Here is a 22249-nt window from a genome sequence, read left to right on the forward strand (position 1 = left end):
ACAGAACACACACACACACACACACACATACACGCATGGATCTGAAGTAGCTTATTACTCATACTTGGCGAGTGCAGCAACATGACAGCACAGGTGATTTGTGTAAGCTCAGGAAAAATCGAGGCACTTTAGCTGCATTATTGATGAAAATGAGTCCCTGCTGGTGTGTTTCTGTGATAAAGCTACTGAATTAAAGGAAATGGATACATGAAAATACTCCACCGGCATAGTGAGAACTTCCAGAGAAAAAAGAGGGAATAGGGAAAGAATGAAATGAAGGACTGAAGGAAAACTGATGTAGAGAATTCCTCTGAGGTTTATCGACTCCATTGCACATCCCAGATCCAGGGAAACGGCACACTCTAATCCCCAACCGAAAAACACCACAGCAGCGCTCATGTAAACACACATAACAGCTGCCCGCTTTCAATTAACACATCACGCTGCAGGGAGGTCTGGGAAAATAATGGAATTTCTCTTAAATTATAAAACCAGCGTTTTCTAATGGCTATTAGAACGTCATTCATTTTCTCTCCTTGTATTTCTTTGTTTCTCTCTGTGTCTTTGTCTGGCTGTTGTTAATTGGGTTCAGTGGCCTGACTGCAGGACGGCACGACTGAAGCTTTATTTTCAGAGCGGCTGCTCATGTAAATGAGGAATGGAGTGTGTTCATCCTATTAAAATCCAGCTCTCACATCCCTCTCTTTCAATCTGACTTTTCTTACATGACGAATGCTGTTTGACAAAAAGAACATGAGTTATTTTTTGTACTCCTCCCTTTTTCTTCTCATCCTCCTGCATCCCATATAACGAGTTGTGCTGCAAAAAATTGAGAAAATAAATATTTAGCACATTTTAACAGTAAGAAAATATATTAATATATATACATATATATAGGGGTTTTTTTCTATGGCATCGCTGTTGAAGAGTAATTAGCTGGTGAAGTGGATTTACTTATTGTAGAGTTAACGAAAGTTATCATGAGAATTTTAATGTTTGAAGCAGATGTCATAACAAATATCAGTAGATTTTGAAAACGAGCAGTTCATTCATAAATCTGTAAGATCTTAACTTCATGCTGTGGAAATACAAACCGGAAGACAGAACACAACAAGCGCAGCGCTGAAAAGGGGCGGGGCTGCATCTTCTTCTGAGTCTTAACAGCGATCGCGGAAGAGTAAACAACACATGCAGGTAGCACTGGAAGCCACTAATACTCATCGGATCGTGTGGAAAACGAATAGAAATTATGATTCTGTCTAAAGAAATAAGAAGTAAACAAGTGTAAATATAACAATATTTCTCCAGATATAAGCACTTTTTGACTAAATCTATGTGAACACAAATAAACCGCAGCAGACGTGACTGAATATGAACGCGTGTTGTTATTCTATGCAAAATATCAAAATTACTGATTGATTATTTTGCACTCCTGACATAAATTAAGAATTTTATTCTCACTGCAACCGAGTTTTATCATAAACAGTGGTCAAATATCGAAGCTGGAATCTTAAAGGCACACTATGTAAATTTTTGCCACTAGAGGTCGCCTATTCAAAAGCAGTATAGCCTTTATTATGCTGTAGACGACTACTTCCGCTTCTTCCGGTCAAGTGTATGTGGGGTAACCCAGCACTGTTTATCATATAGGATACATTTGAGTGTGTTGAAAATGATGTTATAACGTTACTCTGAGCGTTCGCTCGGTGGCTGCTGTGAGACACTTGTTGCACACTGCAGTAAGCTAGATCGATTTTAGAATATCATATTAATAAATGCTGGATGGCTTGTGTTGATAAATGGCATGCAATTAATTTTAAAACATATTGTATGAGGGAGAAAATGCTGTATTACTGTTATGAAAAATAAAGCTGCATCTGATTATGCTATGTTAGCTACTTGACAAAATAGTGTTTTTCTCTGAGGCATGGTAAAGCATGGTACTCGTGGAAAATCAAGAAAACGAGATCCAAACAATAACAGTGTGAAGCTAAATAACAATAATCAATTTTCTGTCTATAAATGTATCCAAACAGTTGTTCCCTTGTGTAATAAAACATGGAATATATTAAAGCGTCTTTGGTGTTTCCATGGTTTCTACAAAATAAAACTGTAAATCGAGGCTAACGTGGGTATGATGTCATTGATAGGCAATGCACGGACATGGTCCGTGTCCTGGTTAAAATTACTTATTTCTCTGGATTTAAACATTCTTGGAAACATCTGGGATAATGTAAGTACACAAGTCAACAAAATATATAACACTCTTCTAGTGGTTTTTGGATATTTTAATCCATAAATCTTACATATTGTGCCTTTAAATCTTAAATCAGATCAAGTAAGAGTGTGAACATCCAGTGAATGTTGAACAGCAATAATCTGAGGGCCGCCGGTGATCTTTGCATGTTAAGAGGTTAGATCGCCACGGCAACCCTGCTTTCCCGACGTTAACGTCATCCCTGATGGGACTGTTGATTGCAACGAGGCTGGAGTACGTATACTCACGTGGACCAGAGGTTAACGCAGCTCCCGACGGGACCACTGATTTTCAATTTGCTTTCCATTAGGGATCAACCACATCAGTCCAGAGAGACCGGAGAAACCCTCATTAGTGAGTCTCTCAACGGCGTTCCCTTCATCCGCATTTCACTTTCACTCACTTTTCCTCCCATTTGCAAAGAGATGCTTATCAGCCACACGGAATGAGGAGTATTATCATAATTGCATACAAATTAACAGCGATAGGCCGATGGAATATTCAGTGCATGACTTCCATGCTACAAAAGTCCCGATGTTATAAGCTGCGGATGATTGAGGAACCGCCCCTGTCCCAATTGGCCTGCCAGTGAAATGTTGGCTGTTGTGAGGTGATTTGCATGTGTCGGAGGTGAAAGACTCTTTGCATCTCGAATGAAATCAGCGATAGCATCAGCTGACGTGGTTGAGCCTTGCAGGACAGATGGCTGACATGTTTAACGCTCTCATTAAACACTTTGCCATGTAACCACAGCCTGCATTATTCCTTTAAGCCCTGAGAATGAGTCGTGTGTGTGTCCTGCTGAGCGGAGCAATGGGGAATTTTTCATGGTCACAGAATGCATTCATTTTATTTTGGATATAATTAGCCAACATTTGTTCGGCTTTGATGCTTGTCGAGTTCAGGGCAAGAAATGAGAGTCTCTACCAAGAAACAAGAGTGTACGTGTGTGTGTATATTTTTTTGTTTTTTTTTATTAGTTCCCCTTACTCCTTTAATATGCACAAGCTCTTGCAATTCCCGTAACAATCCCAGAGGTCAAGGCCTTGCAAGTGCGTCCCGCGAAACAAACACGACCGGCTGTTTGCCGCCTTTCACACATCACATACAGCCATCGCCAGGACAACAGAATGCATGTGCACTATCACATTTGTAATTGGGAACCCGTCACCATGGGATGAACGCGTTTGGCTCGCCCTGTTTCTTAAAACAGATTGAATTAACAATCATCAGTAGATCTAGACGGGATAATGTGCTAGTATTCGAACACTGGCTGTGTTTGGATAATAATATATATATATATATATATATATATATATTTAAACACCATCATGTTTGTGTACCGTTACACCCCTTATATATATATATATATATATATATATATATATATATGTATGTATTAGGGGTGTAATGGAACACAACCAGGATGGTTCGGTACATACCTCGGTATTAAAGTCACAGTTCGGTATGGGTTCGGTATAGCAGGGGGGAGAAAACTAAACATAAAATTGCTTCTTTTTTTTCTTTTTTTATTAAACAGTGGTTTATTGAACAAATTGTATCTCTCTCTTTAAAGGATTAGTTCACTTCAGAATTAAAATTTCCTGATAATTTACTCACCCCAGTGCAGCTTCAAAGGGCTCTACACGATCCCAGATGAGGGGTCTTATCTAGCGAAAAAATTACAAATTATATACTTTTTAACCACAAATGCTCGTCTTGCACTGCTCTGCGTTGTGCCACGCATTTCGTAATCATGTTGGAAAGGTCACGCGTGATGTAGGCAGAAGTACGGGGCAGGTTTTGCTTTAACTTCTAAATCTAATTATAAAATTATTAGTCCGATTCATTTTTGAATCAATCATTTACACAGTTACTGTCATAACTTTATTTATCAAATTTATTTAACTATATATTGAATAATTAAGACATTACTAACAGGTAAAGTAAATATAATGAATATATAAGCTCATATAGTGCATATATTTAGTGAAAAGCTCCCTCTAGCGTTCATTTCTGTAGCGAACTAACATGCTGTGGACACTGAATGACTTGCCTGAGGTAAATGTAATGCTGCGTGAGATGATATTCTCAAGCTGTTTTATTGATGTCTTTCCGCCGTTGAAATTACACGCAGATTACACGCATATCTAGATTGACTTTTCTTCTTCCTCTGCACTTTTTCCTGTTGTGGCAGTTAGCAAACAGCGTTGCATTACAGCGCGCCCCCTTCTGGATTGGAGTGCGAATCGAGTGTGACTGACTGTATTTGTCGTCTAACTGTATGCACCAAACCGTGACGTCCGTACCGTATGGTTCAGGATGAATACATGTACATGTTACACCCCTAGTATATACTGTATAACTACAGTATGTGAAGAAATATGCAACAATAAATTTTGAACGTGGTGTCTCAGCATTTTAATCCAATTGTATGTTAAAATGTCCTGAATTGTGTAGTCCATTATCTAGTCTAGTACCTTTTTGCTTCAATCAAAGCTTGTTAAGTAATTCATCTCAAAGCTGGTTAGTTTGTTTCATGGCCGCGATCTTCCTATATTGAAGTTTTTTTATGAAATGCTTATGAAGAACATGAGGGTGGTCACTGTTATGAGTCTTATTCCAGTCCATCTTTTAACGCAGACTTTAGCAAGGTTTGCTGGTTGTTGTGAGAGCACCATAAGAGCCTGTTACAACATAATATGGTGGACAATTTAATTTGCAGTTGATATTTGCTGTAAATATTCATCCTGTTGCTGTGTTTTGTTTTTCTAAGTGTTCACCCTGTGCTCCATTAAAGCAGCATTCAGACACACATTATCCTGTGAGACAGAGAAACACCGGAGAACAGAAACAGATATGTACATCTCTTTTTTTCCCGTCTCTGTCGCTTCCTCTTTGTGTTTTATGAGAGCTGAAATTGTATTTGTGCTTGAAATGAAAGTGATAGGCAGAGACACAGTAATTATACATAATGATTTTTCCCAGCAGGCTCTGGGCTGCCCATGCCATTCCAAAGAGACACACTGCAGGGATGTGTGGCGAGAGAGATTTGTAGAAAATTACAGAAAATGGTTTTAATTATTTTGCTTCAATAGCATCTGTCTGTTGCTTTCATATAAAAGCTCCCTGGGATACAGTATTTGCCGTTTTAAAATCATAATCTAAAAGAATCACCTTCCACCCTCTTTATTTTCCTGGAAAACAGAGTGATAAATAGTATTTCTCCATCTGGAGTCGTCAGGTATTCAGAGCTGTTTTCCGAGATGTATATCCTGTCCCATCATGCCGCGCGCCTCCGCTTTTGCTGCACTTTTCACGCCGTTGGGTGATATTTTTGGTCAGGTGCAAATTAGCGCGAGACGGGATGTAAAGAGAGAGCATCACCGTACTCTGATCGTGTTGGAGAAACACGACAGTTTACAGAACAGAATCACTTCTAATTTAAAGGGATTTTCTGGCTTATTTTCCATTTAAAGGAATAATTCACCATTTTTTCTACTTTTAAACCCTCCGGCATGCCTGAAAAGCAATTTAACTTAATGATTCTGTTCCTCAATTTACATTGTTTTTATGTTTCATTTTAATTTTTGTTTAATTTTTAATTTTATTTTGTTTTATATTTTATATGTTGTTTATTTTGTTTTGTTTATTGTATTTCATTTTGTTTTGTTTTATTTTGTGTATTGTTTTGTTTTATATTTTATTTTATTTCATTCTGTTTTATTTTATTTATTTTTATTTTGTTTTGTAAAATATAACATTACACAGAAAGGGAGATTCTGTTCCCTATTTCATGTTATTTTTATTTTTTTTTTTTTTTCTGTTCATTTTAATTTAATTTAATTTTTTTTTATTTTATTTTATTTTATTATTGTATTTTTATTTTATTATTTTATGTTATTTTGTATTTTTATCTTATTATTATATTATTTTATTTTATAAAACGGTATAATAGTCTGTTTTTTAAAAAAATATGTATATATATTTTATTGTTATCTTTTTATTTTATTTTATTTTATTTTATAAAACAGTATGATAGCCAATTTTAAAAATGTATTAGCTGTGCTTCCAGCTATAGTCTGCTAGGCTTCCATTGAACGTGTGTAAACACATTTTCTATTCTTTTCATACAAACTGAGGGACAGGTCAAAATTATTGTCTGTGGTAATCAACAGCATGCCACAGATGTTGTAAATAGACATTAAGGGGAAAATGTCCCAGAATATTCCTTTCATTTACACCAACCTCCCAATCCTAATTTTAAAAATGCTAATTAAGCGGTACAAACATAAGGCAAATGTTTCTCATTAGATACAGTGGCTCTCTATAATCAAATGAGTGTTCTAACAACACTCTGGGTCATAAGAGGACTTAATTAAACAAGCTTCTGTCATTCTTTCGCATGTTAAACAGTTACCACAGACCCCTTAAATTCAGCAGGGGTAATTGGGGTTGTTACAGGCTGATGCATGTTGGCCAAGTGCGAGTATTTCCTGAGATAAATGGAAGATGTAAGAGCTCATTGATCCGGCCAGCACGGAGCGTGAAGGGCAGGGAGACGCCCGGATTTACGTCTGCAAAGGGAGCCGTTCGGCTGGACAGTGAGTGTTTTTGAAGGAGAAAGACAAAGAAGTGCCAAAGCAAAAAGGCATTCAGAGATCAACACAACACTGAAACTTTGATGGTTTGATGTTGACAAAAATACTTAAAACACCTCTCTTAGCATCACAGCCAGACTTTTGACTTTGGACCAAATCTAGGCCACATGATTGCTTATTCTGAACAATAACTGTCCATTTAGACAGGTAAGGACCTTGTTGCTGTCGTCTACTGAATAAAGGGATTTTTAAGAAAGATCTCTGGTCCTTCTGGCTGTTTGTCATGTCATTAGTTTGAGATGGGGATCCTGGGAGATGCTTTGGTAAATGAGCAGTTTCAGTCCTCTGTATTTGTGAGATTCACTCGAGTCCTTTAATAGGAAAGAAATGTTTTGAGATGGAACCGTTTAAACATCTGCTTTCAGTGTCTATCCTATTCTTGGATTCATTACACCTCAGAGAAAAGAGCTGGAGGCAAATGTCTAAATATGAACTCCGTACTCAGAAACCAATCACTGCTGATCACCATATTCATGTACAGTAGAGTGAATATTATATATCATAAATGATTTATCCGTGCACATTGTTATAATTATTTTTTAATTCATGTGCCTCGTAATCTTTAATCCAAATAACTTCCCCTCCCTCTTGCAGCGACATCTCCTCTCTTCTCTGATGACATATTTACTGCCGCAAGGGCGGGGCAACCTGTCACTCACATGAGATCAACCAATAGCATACCACAACCATTCAATCAATTCCTGATGGACAAAATCAAGTCCTGCCCTACATTTGTTCTTGTTCTAGAAGCTGTTTCACTCGGATATACGTCACAATAGGCGAGAAAAGACTAGTGTAACTTCCGTTGCATGCCGACTTTAAGTGGGACCCCTTTCACAAGATGTAATATAGTCTCTGGTGTCCCCAGAATGTTTCTGTGAAGTTTCCGCTCAAAATATCCCACAGATCATTTATTATAGCTTGTCAAATTTGCCCCTATTTGGGTGTGAGCAAAAACATGCCGTTTTTGTGTGTGTCCCTTTAAATGCAAATGAGCTGCTGCTCCCGGCCCCCTTTCCAGAAGAGGGCGGAGCTTTAACAGCTCACGCTTCAGTTGCTCAACAACAACAAAGCTGGAGAATCTCACGCAGCCAAAATGAGGATTGTCAGTAACGGTGTTCAGCCTTACATTGTTCAAACCGGAGTCGACACTGATGGAGAGACTCAGGAAGAAGTTACAACTTTTAGAATGAAACTGGACGTTTCTGAATGGTTAGTGGATAAATTTATGTAGTTGCTGTGGAGTTGATTCAACTCATCGACTAGCATGTGCCGTCATGTTAATCTTTTGTGCAAATCCAGCGTTGAATTGACCCTCGTTTGTAAAGCAGTCCAGAGTAAAATGACGGCATGACAACAACACTCTACTACAACAACTCTTCCTCTTCTCTAAAGCAGCCCAACATGGCCTCACCCCCTTTGTTGTGTGTTCTTGGGGGCGGGGTTTATGTAAATTTTGGGGGTTGTGATGTCACTAACCCGGGAAGAAGCTCGTTGTAGTCCCTAAAAAGTGATTTCTGTTAAAGAAAATATCTCCCTTTGCACTGCACTTTGAGCGTCGTAACTTTATGAGTGTTCTCTATAATCATCACCTATAAAATACAGAGGCAATTGACAGTTCACAGGTGTTCTTTGATGTGGCTTTTTGTGACTTAGTACTCAGCTGGACTGCTGTTGTGCATCACACACACACACACACACATAGAAGCAGAAAATGAAAGTCTTTCATTTTGACAAACAATCTGATGAATGATTGTGAATCGCAGATGAAGATGGAGGAAGATGTTATAGAATAGACAAGTGTCTATTTTAAGTGTCAGTAGATTCACTCTCTCAGACACACATGCAGACAGCCTTGTGCCCGGGTGTTTGTGTGTTTATATTCGTAGTGATTCCTATCACAGCACATGTCAGTATATGATAATATGAACAAATGAATTCATTTTCTCTCCGTATTTCCCTTCCGCAGATTCATTACAAGCCTCTATTGCTTTTCCTGGAGCACATGTGTGTGTCCGAGGCGTCCATGAGCATCTCTGGTCCCTCATAAGGCCTGTTGTCAGGTTGTCATGACGATGATGGATGGGAGAGCCCATCCGCTCTGTCTCTTTGACTCGAGTGTGAGTTCATTCATGTTAAAGCGGCGCTGGGCTCTCGGAGGGATTCACATCTCGACTCAGAGAGGTCTGCGTTCAGAGACCAGGTGTCAGTGCACTGCACATCTGTCAGCGCACATCCATAAAAGACTCGATGTCATGCACATGGATGCTTGTGAAATGCTCAAATTTGAGTTTTGCTATAATACTAAGCAGATGCAAAATATATCATAGTGCCCTATGCAAAACGAGTATAATTCACTGTGCTATTTTAGCACTTTGTTTGATCATGCTTAAAAAAATGAGAGTTTCTTTTCTCATTTTAACCTTCTTGGTTATCTCTAGATCTCATATTGAAGGATTTCATAAAGCAGGGGTTATTTTCATGTCTTCGGCTGTGACTTTTGCAGGATTTGGTAGCATCTTTCATGAGAAATTGTATTAGGCCTTCGGTAACCTTGCCGTCAGTTATTTTTTTACGTTTTATATAAATATTTTTTGTTGTGTTGTGTCATGTTTTTGCCTGTTTACTGTCTGCACTGAAGGTAGGGTAGGGTAGGCAATTTCAGAGAGGCTAGCAATAGCAAGATAGCTTTGAAAGCATTAGATCCCACCCTCCCTTCAGAGCATCTCCAAAGCCACGCCTCCTTCAAAACACATGAACACAGACAGAGTCTGCAAAGCGTCACGAAAGTAAATTACCTCATGTCTCAAAGCACATTACGATAATAATGAATGTAAAAAACTCTTACTTGTACCACCTCCCTGTTGAAAAAACCAGCATATGCTGGTTAGGTATGTTTTGAAGCATGGCAACTGGTTTGAGCTGGTTTATGCTGGTCATGAGCTGGAGCTAATTGCTTAGGACCAGCTTAGGACCAGCACTTGACCAGCTTAAACCAGCTCATGACCAGCTAAGGACCAGCATAAACCAGCTCAAACCAGCTGCCATGCTTCAAAACATGCTGTTTTTATCAACAGGGCTAACTGCTGCAGATTCATTTCGGTGTGGATAGTGTTGACGTAGAAACGCATAAATCTGAGTCCGAGGACGTGAACAGCTCTGAATACAACTTCATGGGTTGCTGTGTCGTAATTAGCGTAGTTAAGAGATGGCGTGAACGCAGCATAAGCTCATTGTTTTGGTTCAGGAAGAACTGTAAAAGGCAGCTGCTGTTTGTTTGCATAACCTCTGGATCACGCTGATGATGTGTGATGTCTGCTTATGCAGGTGCGCGGAGGTATGGAAACATATAGGCTGATAGGCAGGTAGGACATCCTATTGGATGAACATTTTTTAGACTTCCACAGAAGATATTTGTACATTTTTTGTACATTCACATCAGGATGTGAAGAGAGTTTTAACCAGTAAAACAAGTGTTTATGAAAAACATGAACCTTTAGGTATTGGTTGGTTAGTTTTGCAGTAACCCCCAGCTGGTTAGATGCTGTAACTGCATCATTATGTGGGCAAAAAGCGTGCCACACGTGACGTGCGGGAAAAAAATATGTATATCCTGGCCATTAATTAACAATTTGTTCCCACAACTTACTAATATATCAGCACATTTTACTAATTAATTCCTTCTTTTTAAGTAAATCGTGAACACAATATAATAATTCATTTTACTAAATTGTAGCCACGTTTCAATAATTTGTTCTCTTGTTTTAGTTCAGTCTAAATGAGGGAATGAATTAGTTCAATGTGGCCATGATTTACTTAAACAAGGGATCAAATGAATAAGTCGTGGGAACGAATTCTTAATTTGTGGCCACAATTTAACTAAAATGAGAGAATGAATTACTAAATTGTGGCCATAATTTACTAAAACGGGAGAATGAATTCTTAATATGTGGGAATGAATTGTTAATTTGTGGCTACGATATTTATTTTTTGTCCACATGTACAGTAAGTAGCCGTGTTTTCTATATATATATATATATATATATATATATATATATATATATATAGTATCTCAGAGAAGTAAGTACACCCCTCACATTTTTGTAAATATTTTATTATATCTTTTCAAGAAATGACACTTTGCTACAATGTAAAGTAGTGAGTGTACAGCTTGTATAACAGTATAAATTTGCTGTCCCCTCAAAATAACTCATTATATAATAATATATATATAATAATATATAATCTCCCCCTATGAAATAGATGTATGTTTTGTCTGCTGCAAGGAGTTTTCATACAGTGTGATCAGTCACATGGCATGGTTATTGTCTTAAAAAATTACTGTGGTTGAATAGTTTCAAGGCTGAATAACCCAGCCGAGCAACTGCTTATTTATAAGTCGCTGTGGATAAAAGTGCCTGCTAAATGACTAAATGTAATTGCAGAGATGAATGGGAATGCTAGTGGTTAACTCTCTGGATGTATTTTCAACCACCCTGATGGCTGTATGTATGTTAGTGTGTTATATTTGTGTGCACAGAATTTTCAGTAATCAAACAAACTAATATATAATTGACACAGTATTGTTATAAAAATGTATCACCATATTGTGGCTGTGGCTATTTCCATTTTCATTTGAACACAATAACAACTGAAAATTCCTTATGGAATCTCCTGTAAATTTCAAAAGGCCACAGATGTTGACGTTTTTGCAGTGCACAAATAAACTAAAACAAAATGTGTGTGTTATAAGTACAGTTGTATTGTCACCGTAAGCTCACTCTATTCCCAGGGAGCGGATGGTTTGATATAGAATAATTACACTCCAGCTCTGAGCGGGACCTTCCCAGCAGGCCATCTGAGACGGGAGTTACTGTGAATGTGTGCCGGGCTCAGCTGGGGACGAGAGATTGAGCTGATCTTGTTTTATAGAGGAGCGCAGGACGGGATCTCGGCTAGATTTCTCTGCTAGGATGAATATTTGATCCTCCTCAGTTCTGAAATGACAGCATTACAGGTGCGTCAGAACATTTGCCATTCTGTTTTTAGTTTCTAGGACGCGCTCCTTTCTCAATACCTGCACGTCACCCAGGGTTGTCATGATGCCGACATTTCAATAGTTCATAGCAAAATTAATATACTATTGAACACTGTCCTTTAATTGAAAGTTTCAATATACATATTAAGAAATTAAATGAAAGCAATTATAAGAAGTGTTATTCAGTAAACATTGCTTAAGGCTTTTGAAGTTAATTATTCGAGACAAGTAAACAGCCAGTAAAAAAATAAAGAAAAAATGACAAGTAATAGATGAAATAAAAACAGCAACAACAAAGATTTGATAAACTGTCTGCATTATTTTCATACTTGCTAGTACTGAAAACAGTGATATTTTAGTATCATTTATATACTATTATAGTATTTATTAATGTTTTGATTTGGCTTTTATTTATTTTTTTCAGTTTCCATTTAAATTGTATAGTTTTAGTAATTTTTAATACTTTTGTCATTTCTTTTATTACATATTATATTTCTGTTCAGCTTTAATTTAATTTTATTTAAGTGTAATTTTTGTACTAAACTTATTTTCTTTCAGTTAGTTGCCAAAGCAACATTTATCATTTTTAAGTTTTTAAGTTTTTCATCTAATATTTATAAACAAAAAATAAGTATTTTAAAAAATACTATAAATTGTTTTAATAGCTAAAGGATTAGTTCACTTCAGAATTTAAATTTCCTGATAATTTACTCACCCCCATCATGTCATCCAAGATGTTTATGTCTTTCTTTCTTCAGTCGAAAAGAAATGAAGGTTTTTAAGAAAAATATTCCAGGATTTTTCTCCATATAGTGGACTTCAACAGTTACCAACGGGTTGAAGGTCCAAATGTCAGTTTCAGTGCAGCTTCAAAGAGCTCTACATGATCCCAGACGAGGAATAAGGGTCTTATCTAGAGAAACGGTCGGTCATTTTCTAAAAAAATAAAAAAAATAATATACTTTTTACCCACAAATGCTCGTCTTGCACTGCTCTGCGATGCACCACGCATTACATAATCACATTGGAAAGGTCACGTGTGATGTAGGCGGAAGTACCATGGTAGGCTGAAAAACTCCATCTCATTTTCTACTCCAACTTCAAAATCGTCCGACATAGTTGTTTGACTTTTTTTGTAAAGCCCTTTTGTCTTAGTCTTTGCACATTCGCTTTGTAGACACTTGCTCTGTACTGCCACCTATGTCACGCGTGACCTTTCCAGCGTGATTACGTAATGTGTGGCTCATCGCAGAGCAGTGCAAGACAAGCATTTGTGATTAAAAAGTATAAAAACTTTTATTTTTTTAGAAAACGATTGATCGTTTTGCTAGATAAGACCCTTATTCCTCATCTGGGATCGTGTAGAGTCCTTTGAAGCTGCACTGAAACTACAATTTGGACCTTCAACCCGTTGAACCCCAGTTAAGTTCACTATATGGAGAAAAATCCTGGAATGTTTTCCTCAAGAACCTTAAAGGGTTAGTTCACCCAAAAATTCTGATAATTAATTACTCACCCTCATGTCGTTTCACACCCGTAAGACCTTCGTTCATCTTCGGAACACAGATTAAGATATTTTTGATAAAATCTGATGACTCAGTTCATGTGACTACAGTTCTTCAACCTTAATATTATAAGCGATGAGAATACTTTTTGTGCGCCAAAAATAACAAAATAGCGACTTTATTCAACAATATCTAGTGATGGGCGTTTCCAAAACGCTGCTTCATGAAGCTTCGAAGCTTTACGAATCTTTTGTTTTGAATCAGTGGCTCAGAGCGCCGAAATCACATGATTTCAGTAAATGAGGCTTCGTTATGTAATAAGTGTTTTGAAACTTCAATAGTTCACGACTTTGGCAGTTTGATACGCGCTCCGAACCACTGAATCGAAACAAAAGATTCGTAAAGCTTCGAAGCTTCATGAAGCAGTGTTTTGGAATCGGCCATCACTAGATATTGTTAAATAAAGTCATTATTTTGTTATTTTGTTATTTGTTTTAAATATGATTTTAGTAGCTTTCTGGGCATTGAAAAAGGGAGTGTTATTACTGGCGATGCAGGCCTCAAAAATATCTTAATTTGTGTTCTGAAGATGAACGAAGGTCTTACGGGTGTGAAACAACATGAGGGTGAGTAAATAATGACAGAATTTTCATTTTTGGGTAAACTAACCCTTTAATTTCTTTTCGACTGAAGAAAGAAAGACATAAACATCTTGGATGACATGGTGGGGAGTAAATTATCAGGAAATTTTAATTCTGAACTGAACTAATCCTTTAACACTTCTCTGTATTGCTGCCAGTTCTACACGTTTTCTCTGAAATATGACTAGTTTATTTTGCCAGGTAACAGTTAAGGAATTTCAAGGTCAGCCCGCATAAGCACTAGATTGGAGATTTTAAGATAACTGTTCCATCTATGCACAACTAATTTTGCACTCATTTAATGTCTGTTTATGTTTGACTGAAGTTCCATCAGTGTTTTGTGGTTTTGATCAGAGTTTGGACTCAAGGTCAGAGGTTAATCTGAGATTTAGGATTCAGAATTTAAACTCCATGCATGAGATACGCCTCCTTGTTTCTCTCCATGTAAAATGCTGACTGTTCTCCTTGCAGATTAAAGGTTTTTCTTTCTGTTTCTTTGTCTGCACACAAACACACACAAGCCGGTTTGATTTCTGTGTCAAGAGCAGGTTTATACTCCCGTCTCAGTCGAGAACAGACACATAAAGACTTTAAAGTCTGAAATCATGCTGTTCTGCAGATTTGTAACGTTCCACCTGCCGGACGGACTGTCCCGGATCTGCAGCTGTGAGGAGTGTGTCTCGCTCCTGCTGTCTGTTAAGATTAGGGTGAAAAGGGCAGCTCATATATTTATGTAGGAGTCCATCGGAGAGTTGTTGTTGTGTGGTCAATGACATCTAGATGATATACAGATGTATTGGAGTGAATTGTGAGCAGATATTCTATACAAGTTTGTCAGAAATAGTGTACACGTGTGTGTTTGTGTATATATATATACTGTATATATATATTGCAAAATATTGTTACAATTTAATAACTGTTTTCTATGGGAATATATTGTAAAATGTAATTTATTCCTGTGATCAAATCTGAATTTTCAGCATCATTACAGTCTTCAGTGTCATATGATCCTTCAGAAATCATTCTAATATGCTGATTTGCTGCTCAAGAAACATTTATGATTATTATCAATATTGAAAACAATTGTGCTGCTTCATATTTTTGTGTAAACTGTGATCTTTTTTTTCAGGATTCTTTGATGACTAAAGTTCGAAACAACAGCATTTATTTGGAATTAAAATCTTTTGTAACATTTGAAATTTCTTTACTGTCACTTCAAAATCTAGTTCTTTAACCCAATTGTTGGCCACATCTCTAAACGGTTCAAATCATCTGGGAGCATCTGATGTGATGAAATGCTTTATGGATGAGGAAAAGAGGGATGAAGTGTCCGAGCGCTGTAGGATATCTCAGCGTTTCGCTGGAGTCTCTGTCCGCTGCTCTGTCATCATCAAACGCTGTTTGACAGACTCTAATGTCTCCTGATTTATTAATAAAGGCATTTATTTGAACTGCGGCGAGTTTTCTGTCAGTCTGAGGCAGGCCGAGATTACATACTGAGCAAAACACTGTGCGTATATGTGTGTGAAATCCTGTAGATAATATTTAAATGTGCCGTAAGCAATATTTTGACACAACAGCATACAGAAAATGTCCCATTACCTGACAGATATCACTGAAATAAATGTCCTGAGAAATCACAGCTGTCTGTGTGACAGCCCTAGGTCCTGGAAAATGCACAAAACACACTATTGTTTAGCCAATCAGAGAGTTGGTCTCAACTTGTCAGTCATTTTGAGCATTTCAGATTCGCTTAAATGGGATTTTGGAGAGATGAGGCACTTTAAATCAATAGCTAATGCTAAAAACATACTTCACATAAGCATGCAGTTCATCGTTAATTTTAACTAGATTGCTCTGAAACATTCTCTTCATTTTAGTGCCTCTTGTGGCAACACCGAGAATGCATTTATGTCCTTGCGTTACATTAAAAGTATAGTCTGGCACATTTCATAATCTTCAAGCATGCTTAAAGTCACCATGAAATTAAAATGGACAATTCTCTTTTTTTTAATGGAATATTGCAGAATTTATTATAAATGTTTTATCCGTGCACATCATATATATTTTTTAAACCCTCATATTGTGACATCTCTTATCTGATGACGTGTTCACTGGCGTGAGGGCGGAGCAATCTGACATTCACATGAGATTGACCAATAGCAAACCACAACCATCCAATCAATTCCCCATGGACAAAATCACGCCCCGCCCTACATTTGTTCTTGTTTGAGAAGCTGTTTCACTCGGATATACATCACAATAGGGAAGAAAAGACCATTGCAACTTCTTTTTAACACCGACTTTAAGTAGAAGCATTTGCGTTCACTTCTGTTCAGTATTTTTGTGGTGTAGATCTGGTGGAAGCCAACATGGCTTACAGCAGTTCAGCTCCAGATGTTATCCATGCATGTTATAAACTCATCCTTCAGATGTTGTCCACACACTGCTTCCAATTTTTACTCCAAACCCCAATGGCACATTTTAAATGTGTGTGTGTGTGTGTGTGTGTGTCCTTTATTGCCAAATAGGTCTTGAACATTAAAGTTCCCTCCGGCACAAAGAAGCACAGCTCAGGACTGCACACGTTTAACTCATTCTTGCATCATCTCTCCTTCCCATTCCCATTTTTCCCCTATGTCCCTTCAGCCTCTCCCGCTTCTCTATTCTCTCTTCCTCTCATTTCTCTGATGTCTTTCTCTCACAGAACACAAACCAGTGGGTTTTTCCTCACACATCAATGCACATACTCCTAAGAAATAAAAATGAAGCTCTTTTCCAATGCTAGAAAACCTTTTCAGAGAAATGTTTCATAAAAGATGATCATTACCTTCCCGTGTTATTTCAGTATCGTTGAGATGCTATTATAGTTTTTATTATAGTTTTACATTTTTACAGGGTTTTTTTTATTATTATTTTTATATTTACATCTTCATTTTAAGTTTTGTTAAAGTTTTAGTAATTTTGTTGTTTTTTCTCATATTGTATTATTATTTTTAAATTATATATATATATATATATAGTTATTTTAGTACATGGAAATAAAATTAAACTGAAAAATTTTGTAACTTGAAACAAAATAAACATTACCTGAAATAAAATAAAACTTAAGCTTATTGTATTCCTCATTTTAATTTAGTTTAGTACTTCAAGTTAACTAAAACTGAAATAAAAATTCATTAAAAAAAACTATAGAGACATAATAAAAAAAATTAAAAATGACAAAAACACAACGAAATGACTAAAATTTTAACTAAAATTGAAATAAAAATATAAAAATAAAAAAAATAATTGTACCTCATTGACACTAAAATAACGCTTGACAAGTAGCTGAAATTTTTTTTTTTTTTTTTTTTTTTTTCAGTTGATGTTTAAGTAACAAACACGTAACAATAAAGATATAGTTCTAAAAATCATTCTAAATATAAAAATATAGCAGAGTCCGCAGCACAACTATAACAATGACTGCACAGAGTTGGAAAATTGTTCAAATTGTTGGAATCACTTTCAGAACTATTTTTTTTTTCCAGCTTATGAACGATAAAAACATTGACAGCCAATCAGAACCCAACAGTCTTTAAAGAGCTCGAGGATTTAAATCGACAGACGACAAAACAGCAGCGTGAGCTTAGAATGAACAGAACAATATCATCCGCTGGTGTGGACGCATATATTGTTATCATTTTAGTTATCTTTATATTTATTGTTCTTGGTGTGAACGGGCCTTAACACTAAGTAGTGAGCAAGTCTCTCTGTTCCAAAACCTACCTAGACAGCATTTTAATTTTGAGGTGCCATGTACATGTGTGTAAAGCAGCTCACTAGGTTTTGGAACAGAGCTGGTGTGTGTAGATTCCGACGGACCCCTGGGAGGGAGGGGCTAACAGATTAGACTCATGAATATTCAACATGCTAATGAGAAGCAAATGAAGGGGTCTGTGCGGATAATTAGAATTGTGGCCAGCAGGATCTGGCAAGAGAGAGAGAGACGCTTCAGTGGTCTAATATAAATTGTAAATATGGTGTCTCTGTAGTATGCGCTTATTGACGGATAAGGTAATTTATCTGCATCATCAGCAATTGAGTCTGTCTGTCAATCAAAGTGACAGTTCCCGCGAGGAGCATTTTATTGCTTACAGGTTGCTCTTTCGCAGCCCGAGAGATTTGATGTTAAAATACTTTCGTCTGTCCCAGCTTATTATGCAGAGACAACTTTTAAGTAAGGCTGATTTCCCAAAACACTGTGACTGTGGAGCTTACAAAACATTACTTTGTTTGAGCATCTCAACTAGAGGAGGCAGGATTAGCTGTTAGTTGTAAGTGTTTAGATGTTGTTCAATTCCATTTGGCTCCACTACTAGTGCAGAAATTGTACTCTTCGGATTTAAAGGGGACCTATAATGCCCCTTTCACAAGATGTAATATAAGTCTCTGGTGTCCCCAGAATGTGTCTGTGAGGTTTCAGCTCAAAATACCCCACAGATCATTTCTTATAGCTTGTCAAATTTGCCCCTATTTGGGTGTGAGCAAAAATACACAGTTTTTGCGTGTGTCCCTTTAAATGCAAATGAGCTGCTGCTCCCGGCCCCCTTTCCAGAAGAGGGCGGAGCTTTAACAGCTTGCACTTCGGTTGCTCAACAACAGCAAAGCTGGAGAATCTCACGCAGCCAAAATGAGGATCGTCAGTAACGGTGTTCAGCCTTACATTGTTCAAACCGGAGTCAGACACTGATGGAGAGACTCAGGAAGAAGTTACAACTTTTAGAATGAAACTGGATGTTTCTGAATGGTTAGTGGATAAATTTATGTAGTTGCTGTGGAGTTGATTCAACTCATCGACTAGCATGTGCCGTCATGTTAATTTTTTGTGCAAATCCAGCACTGAATTTACCCTCATTTGTGAAGCAGTCCGGCGTAAAATGACAGCATGGTAGCAACACTCTACTACAACAACTCTTCCTCTTCTCTAAAGCAGCCCAATAATAGTATATACAGTAAATAACACTAAAATAACAGTGCAAGACATTGTTGAAATCTTCTCAGAAACTCTAGAGGACATATGTGAGATTACTGGTGTTTTTTCTCAAGAGAAACATCTAAGAAACAGGAGACTTAAGCAAACATGTCCAATTATTCTCCATTTATTTCTATTGTTGTTGAAGAGACACAATTGTGATAATAGAGATCTCACTGTGATTTCTCTTTCCTATGGGTCTGTTTCTAGAGAGCATCAGCGTCAGTGAACCAAGCAGAATTTCTGCATATTGCCTGTGTGTGTGTGTGTGTGTGTGTGTGTGTGTGTGTGTGTGTGTGTGTGTGTGTGTGTGTGTGGTTTCTCTCATTAAAGGCTACAGGTCAGAGATCCGCAGCACTGCAACTCAACTGCAATAGTCTGCAACCAGTAGCACAGAGAGATGGAGAGAGAAAGATCTCAAAGACTTGCTGCCTCCAAAGCACTGAACCCACAAACACACATACACACACACAGAGAGATGATGCAACTTGGATTCAAGGGTAAACAGCACTGGGAATGTGTGTTTGGATGGTAAAAACGCACGTCGCTGTGAGATGTTTGTATGTATGAGCGTTTCTGTGCCGAGAGTCTGTTGTTTTATACATGCTGTGTCGGTGTGTGTTTATTTTTATAGCTGTAACACAAGCAGTGCATCAACAACTACACTAAAACTGTGGGCACGTACACACTACAGTTTAAAGGATGCTGCAAATCCATTGATTTCAATTGGGATGGTTCATGACAAGGACAAACACAAAGTTTTGTGACACTTCATCATGTGGCTGATCCACTGACCAATGAGAATTTGAGATTGGTGACTCCAGTTCTACGATATTCCTGCTTGATTTCAAACCAGCCCAACTCGTCTCGTCTCGCCTTTAAAATGAATATATATATATACATATATATATATATGTATATATATGTATATGTGACCCTGGGCCACAAAAGCAGTCATAAGTCGCACAGGTATATGTGTAGCAATAGCCAACAATACACTGTATGGGTCAAAATTATCGGTTTTTCTTTTATGCCAAAAATCATTAGGATATTAAGTAAAGACCATGTTCCATGAAGATATTTTGTAAATTTCCTACTGTAAATATATCAAAAAATTATTTTTGTGAGTGGATATGCATTGCTAAGGACTTCATTTGGACAACTTTAAAGGCGATTTTCTCAATATTTAGATTTTTTTACACCCTCAGATTCCAGGTTTTCAAATATTCGTATCTCGGCCCAATATTATCCTATCCTAACACACACACACACATACACACACACACACACACACACACACATATATATATATATATATATATATAAAATGACATAATGAATTAAATAATTAAAATATATAAACTTAATATGTATTTAGATATTTATAAGTTTAAACAAATAAATAAAGATAAATAAATAACTAAAATAAAAATTTAAACGGTAAAAATGTGAAATATGTTGCAAAAACATTATTATTTTGTTTGTATGTGTAGTTAAAACATAATGGAGACTGAATTCTATAAGCACTGATTTTGTGCATCTGAGCATCTCTCACACACTCACGGCCTCTCTGAGTGTCCAGACCTGACACCGCAGCAGACTTTATCATCTTTATGAGTCAAGGTCTGTTTTCTCCCCATCAGCACTGAGCTATATACAACAACACACTCACAGCCAGAGACACAGACGGGAGCTGGATCTATATAAAGCATCAGTAAAACGCCATCAAGTACCATGCAAGGCCAAAACCTGCACACAAACACACACACACACACACACGTTGGGTTTTTATGTTTTATGGGGACTTTCCATAGACATAATGATTTTTATTCTGTACAAACTGTATATTTTTCCCCTAACCATAACCCTACCCTTAAACCTACCCATCACAGAAAACTTTCTGCATTTTTACATTTTCAAAAAAACATCATTCTGTATGATTTATAAGCTGTTTTCCTCATAAGCACCAAAAATGTCCCCACAAAGAAAAGGATTTCAGATATTGCCATCTTTGTGGGGACATTTTGTCCTCATAATGTAGGGTTTACCAGGACCACACACACACACAATCACATACACTTTATGGCCCTGATGGAAACAGTAAAGGCTGCACATCCTTCACTAACCTCTCCTCTGGGATGTGTTACAACTGTTAAGCTTTCACTTAGCTGTAGCAAACAGTCACAGAGAAAATATGATATATATATATATATATATATATATATATATATACTGCATATATATATATATATATATATATATATATATATAGCCTACTAAAGAAGCTTCTTTTGTTAATGTGTAACATGTTTCATATGAGCATTCAGTCAGTAATTTTACTGATTTAAGTCTCTCAAACCAAGTGCACTTAACATTGTAATAATGTTGTTCATTTTGAGCCATGCAGGATATAAAGTCATAACGGCAGTAAGTTGATTCAGTAACTGCTCTGATTGATTCACTATAGCATCCTGTACATCGATTCAGACCGGTTAATTGGGAGTTTGTGAGTCTTTTTGGTTGATTTATTGATTCAAAGTATCAGCTCAAAAGGGTCATTTGTTCATCAGTATCATTAGTTTGTGAGTCGGACTGCACCGGTTGTGCTGTATGTTTATTTTTGAGTGCAGATGCAACAGAAAGATATGTTGTTTATTTATTGTTTTGGGATTATTTGACAATATCCAGGGTTATCTTTTTATCACATTTGATACAATGAATACGATCTGCCCCGAGTCTCAATTACGGCCTGCAAAATTTGACTGTGAAAGCAGATCAAATCTGAGATGAAACAGTAGAAGTTTATATTCTCTATTTGTGCTTGTATTTCAGAGGACAGGAAGCTGTTTGTGGGCATGTTGAATAAGCAGCAGACAGAAGAGGACGTGTACCGCCTTTTTGAGCCCTACGGAGTCATTGAAGAGTGCACTGTATTACGAGGCCCTGATGGAAACAGTAAAGGTGAGTTCATCTCTCTTCAGTATTCACAGCAGTTTTATGTGCTTGCTAGTGAGTGAATGACAGACATCCGCGTGTTCTCGTCTGAGATGTATTTTATATTCTGAGCAGTTAAAGAATAGTGACCTTCTACAGAAAAAGACAAAGTCAGAACAAACAAACAGAAAAGCAGCGT

At 37.1% G+C, this 22249-nt stretch overlaps 1 protein-coding gene across 1 annotated transcript in view; it reads left to right on the top strand.

Annotated features, from left to right (window-relative positions):
• The window catches only part of LOC127522808 (CUGBP Elav-like family member 5), a 183699-nt gene that overhangs the window by 111032 nt on the left and 50418 nt on the right, over window positions 1-22249 (top strand). The window contains exon 4 of the mRNA XM_051913114.1: window positions 21949-22077. Coding sequence (XP_051769074.1) covers window positions 21949-22077 — 129 coding nt within the window. The remainder of the gene's footprint in view (window positions 1-21948; window positions 22078-22249) is intronic.

The sequence above is a fragment of the Ctenopharyngodon idella genome, chromosome 2 (assembly GCF_019924925.1).
Source record: "Ctenopharyngodon idella isolate HZGC_01 chromosome 2, HZGC01, whole genome shotgun sequence".
In the NCBI taxonomy this organism is placed as follows: Eukaryota; Metazoa; Chordata; class Actinopteri; order Cypriniformes; family Xenocyprididae; genus Ctenopharyngodon; species Ctenopharyngodon idella.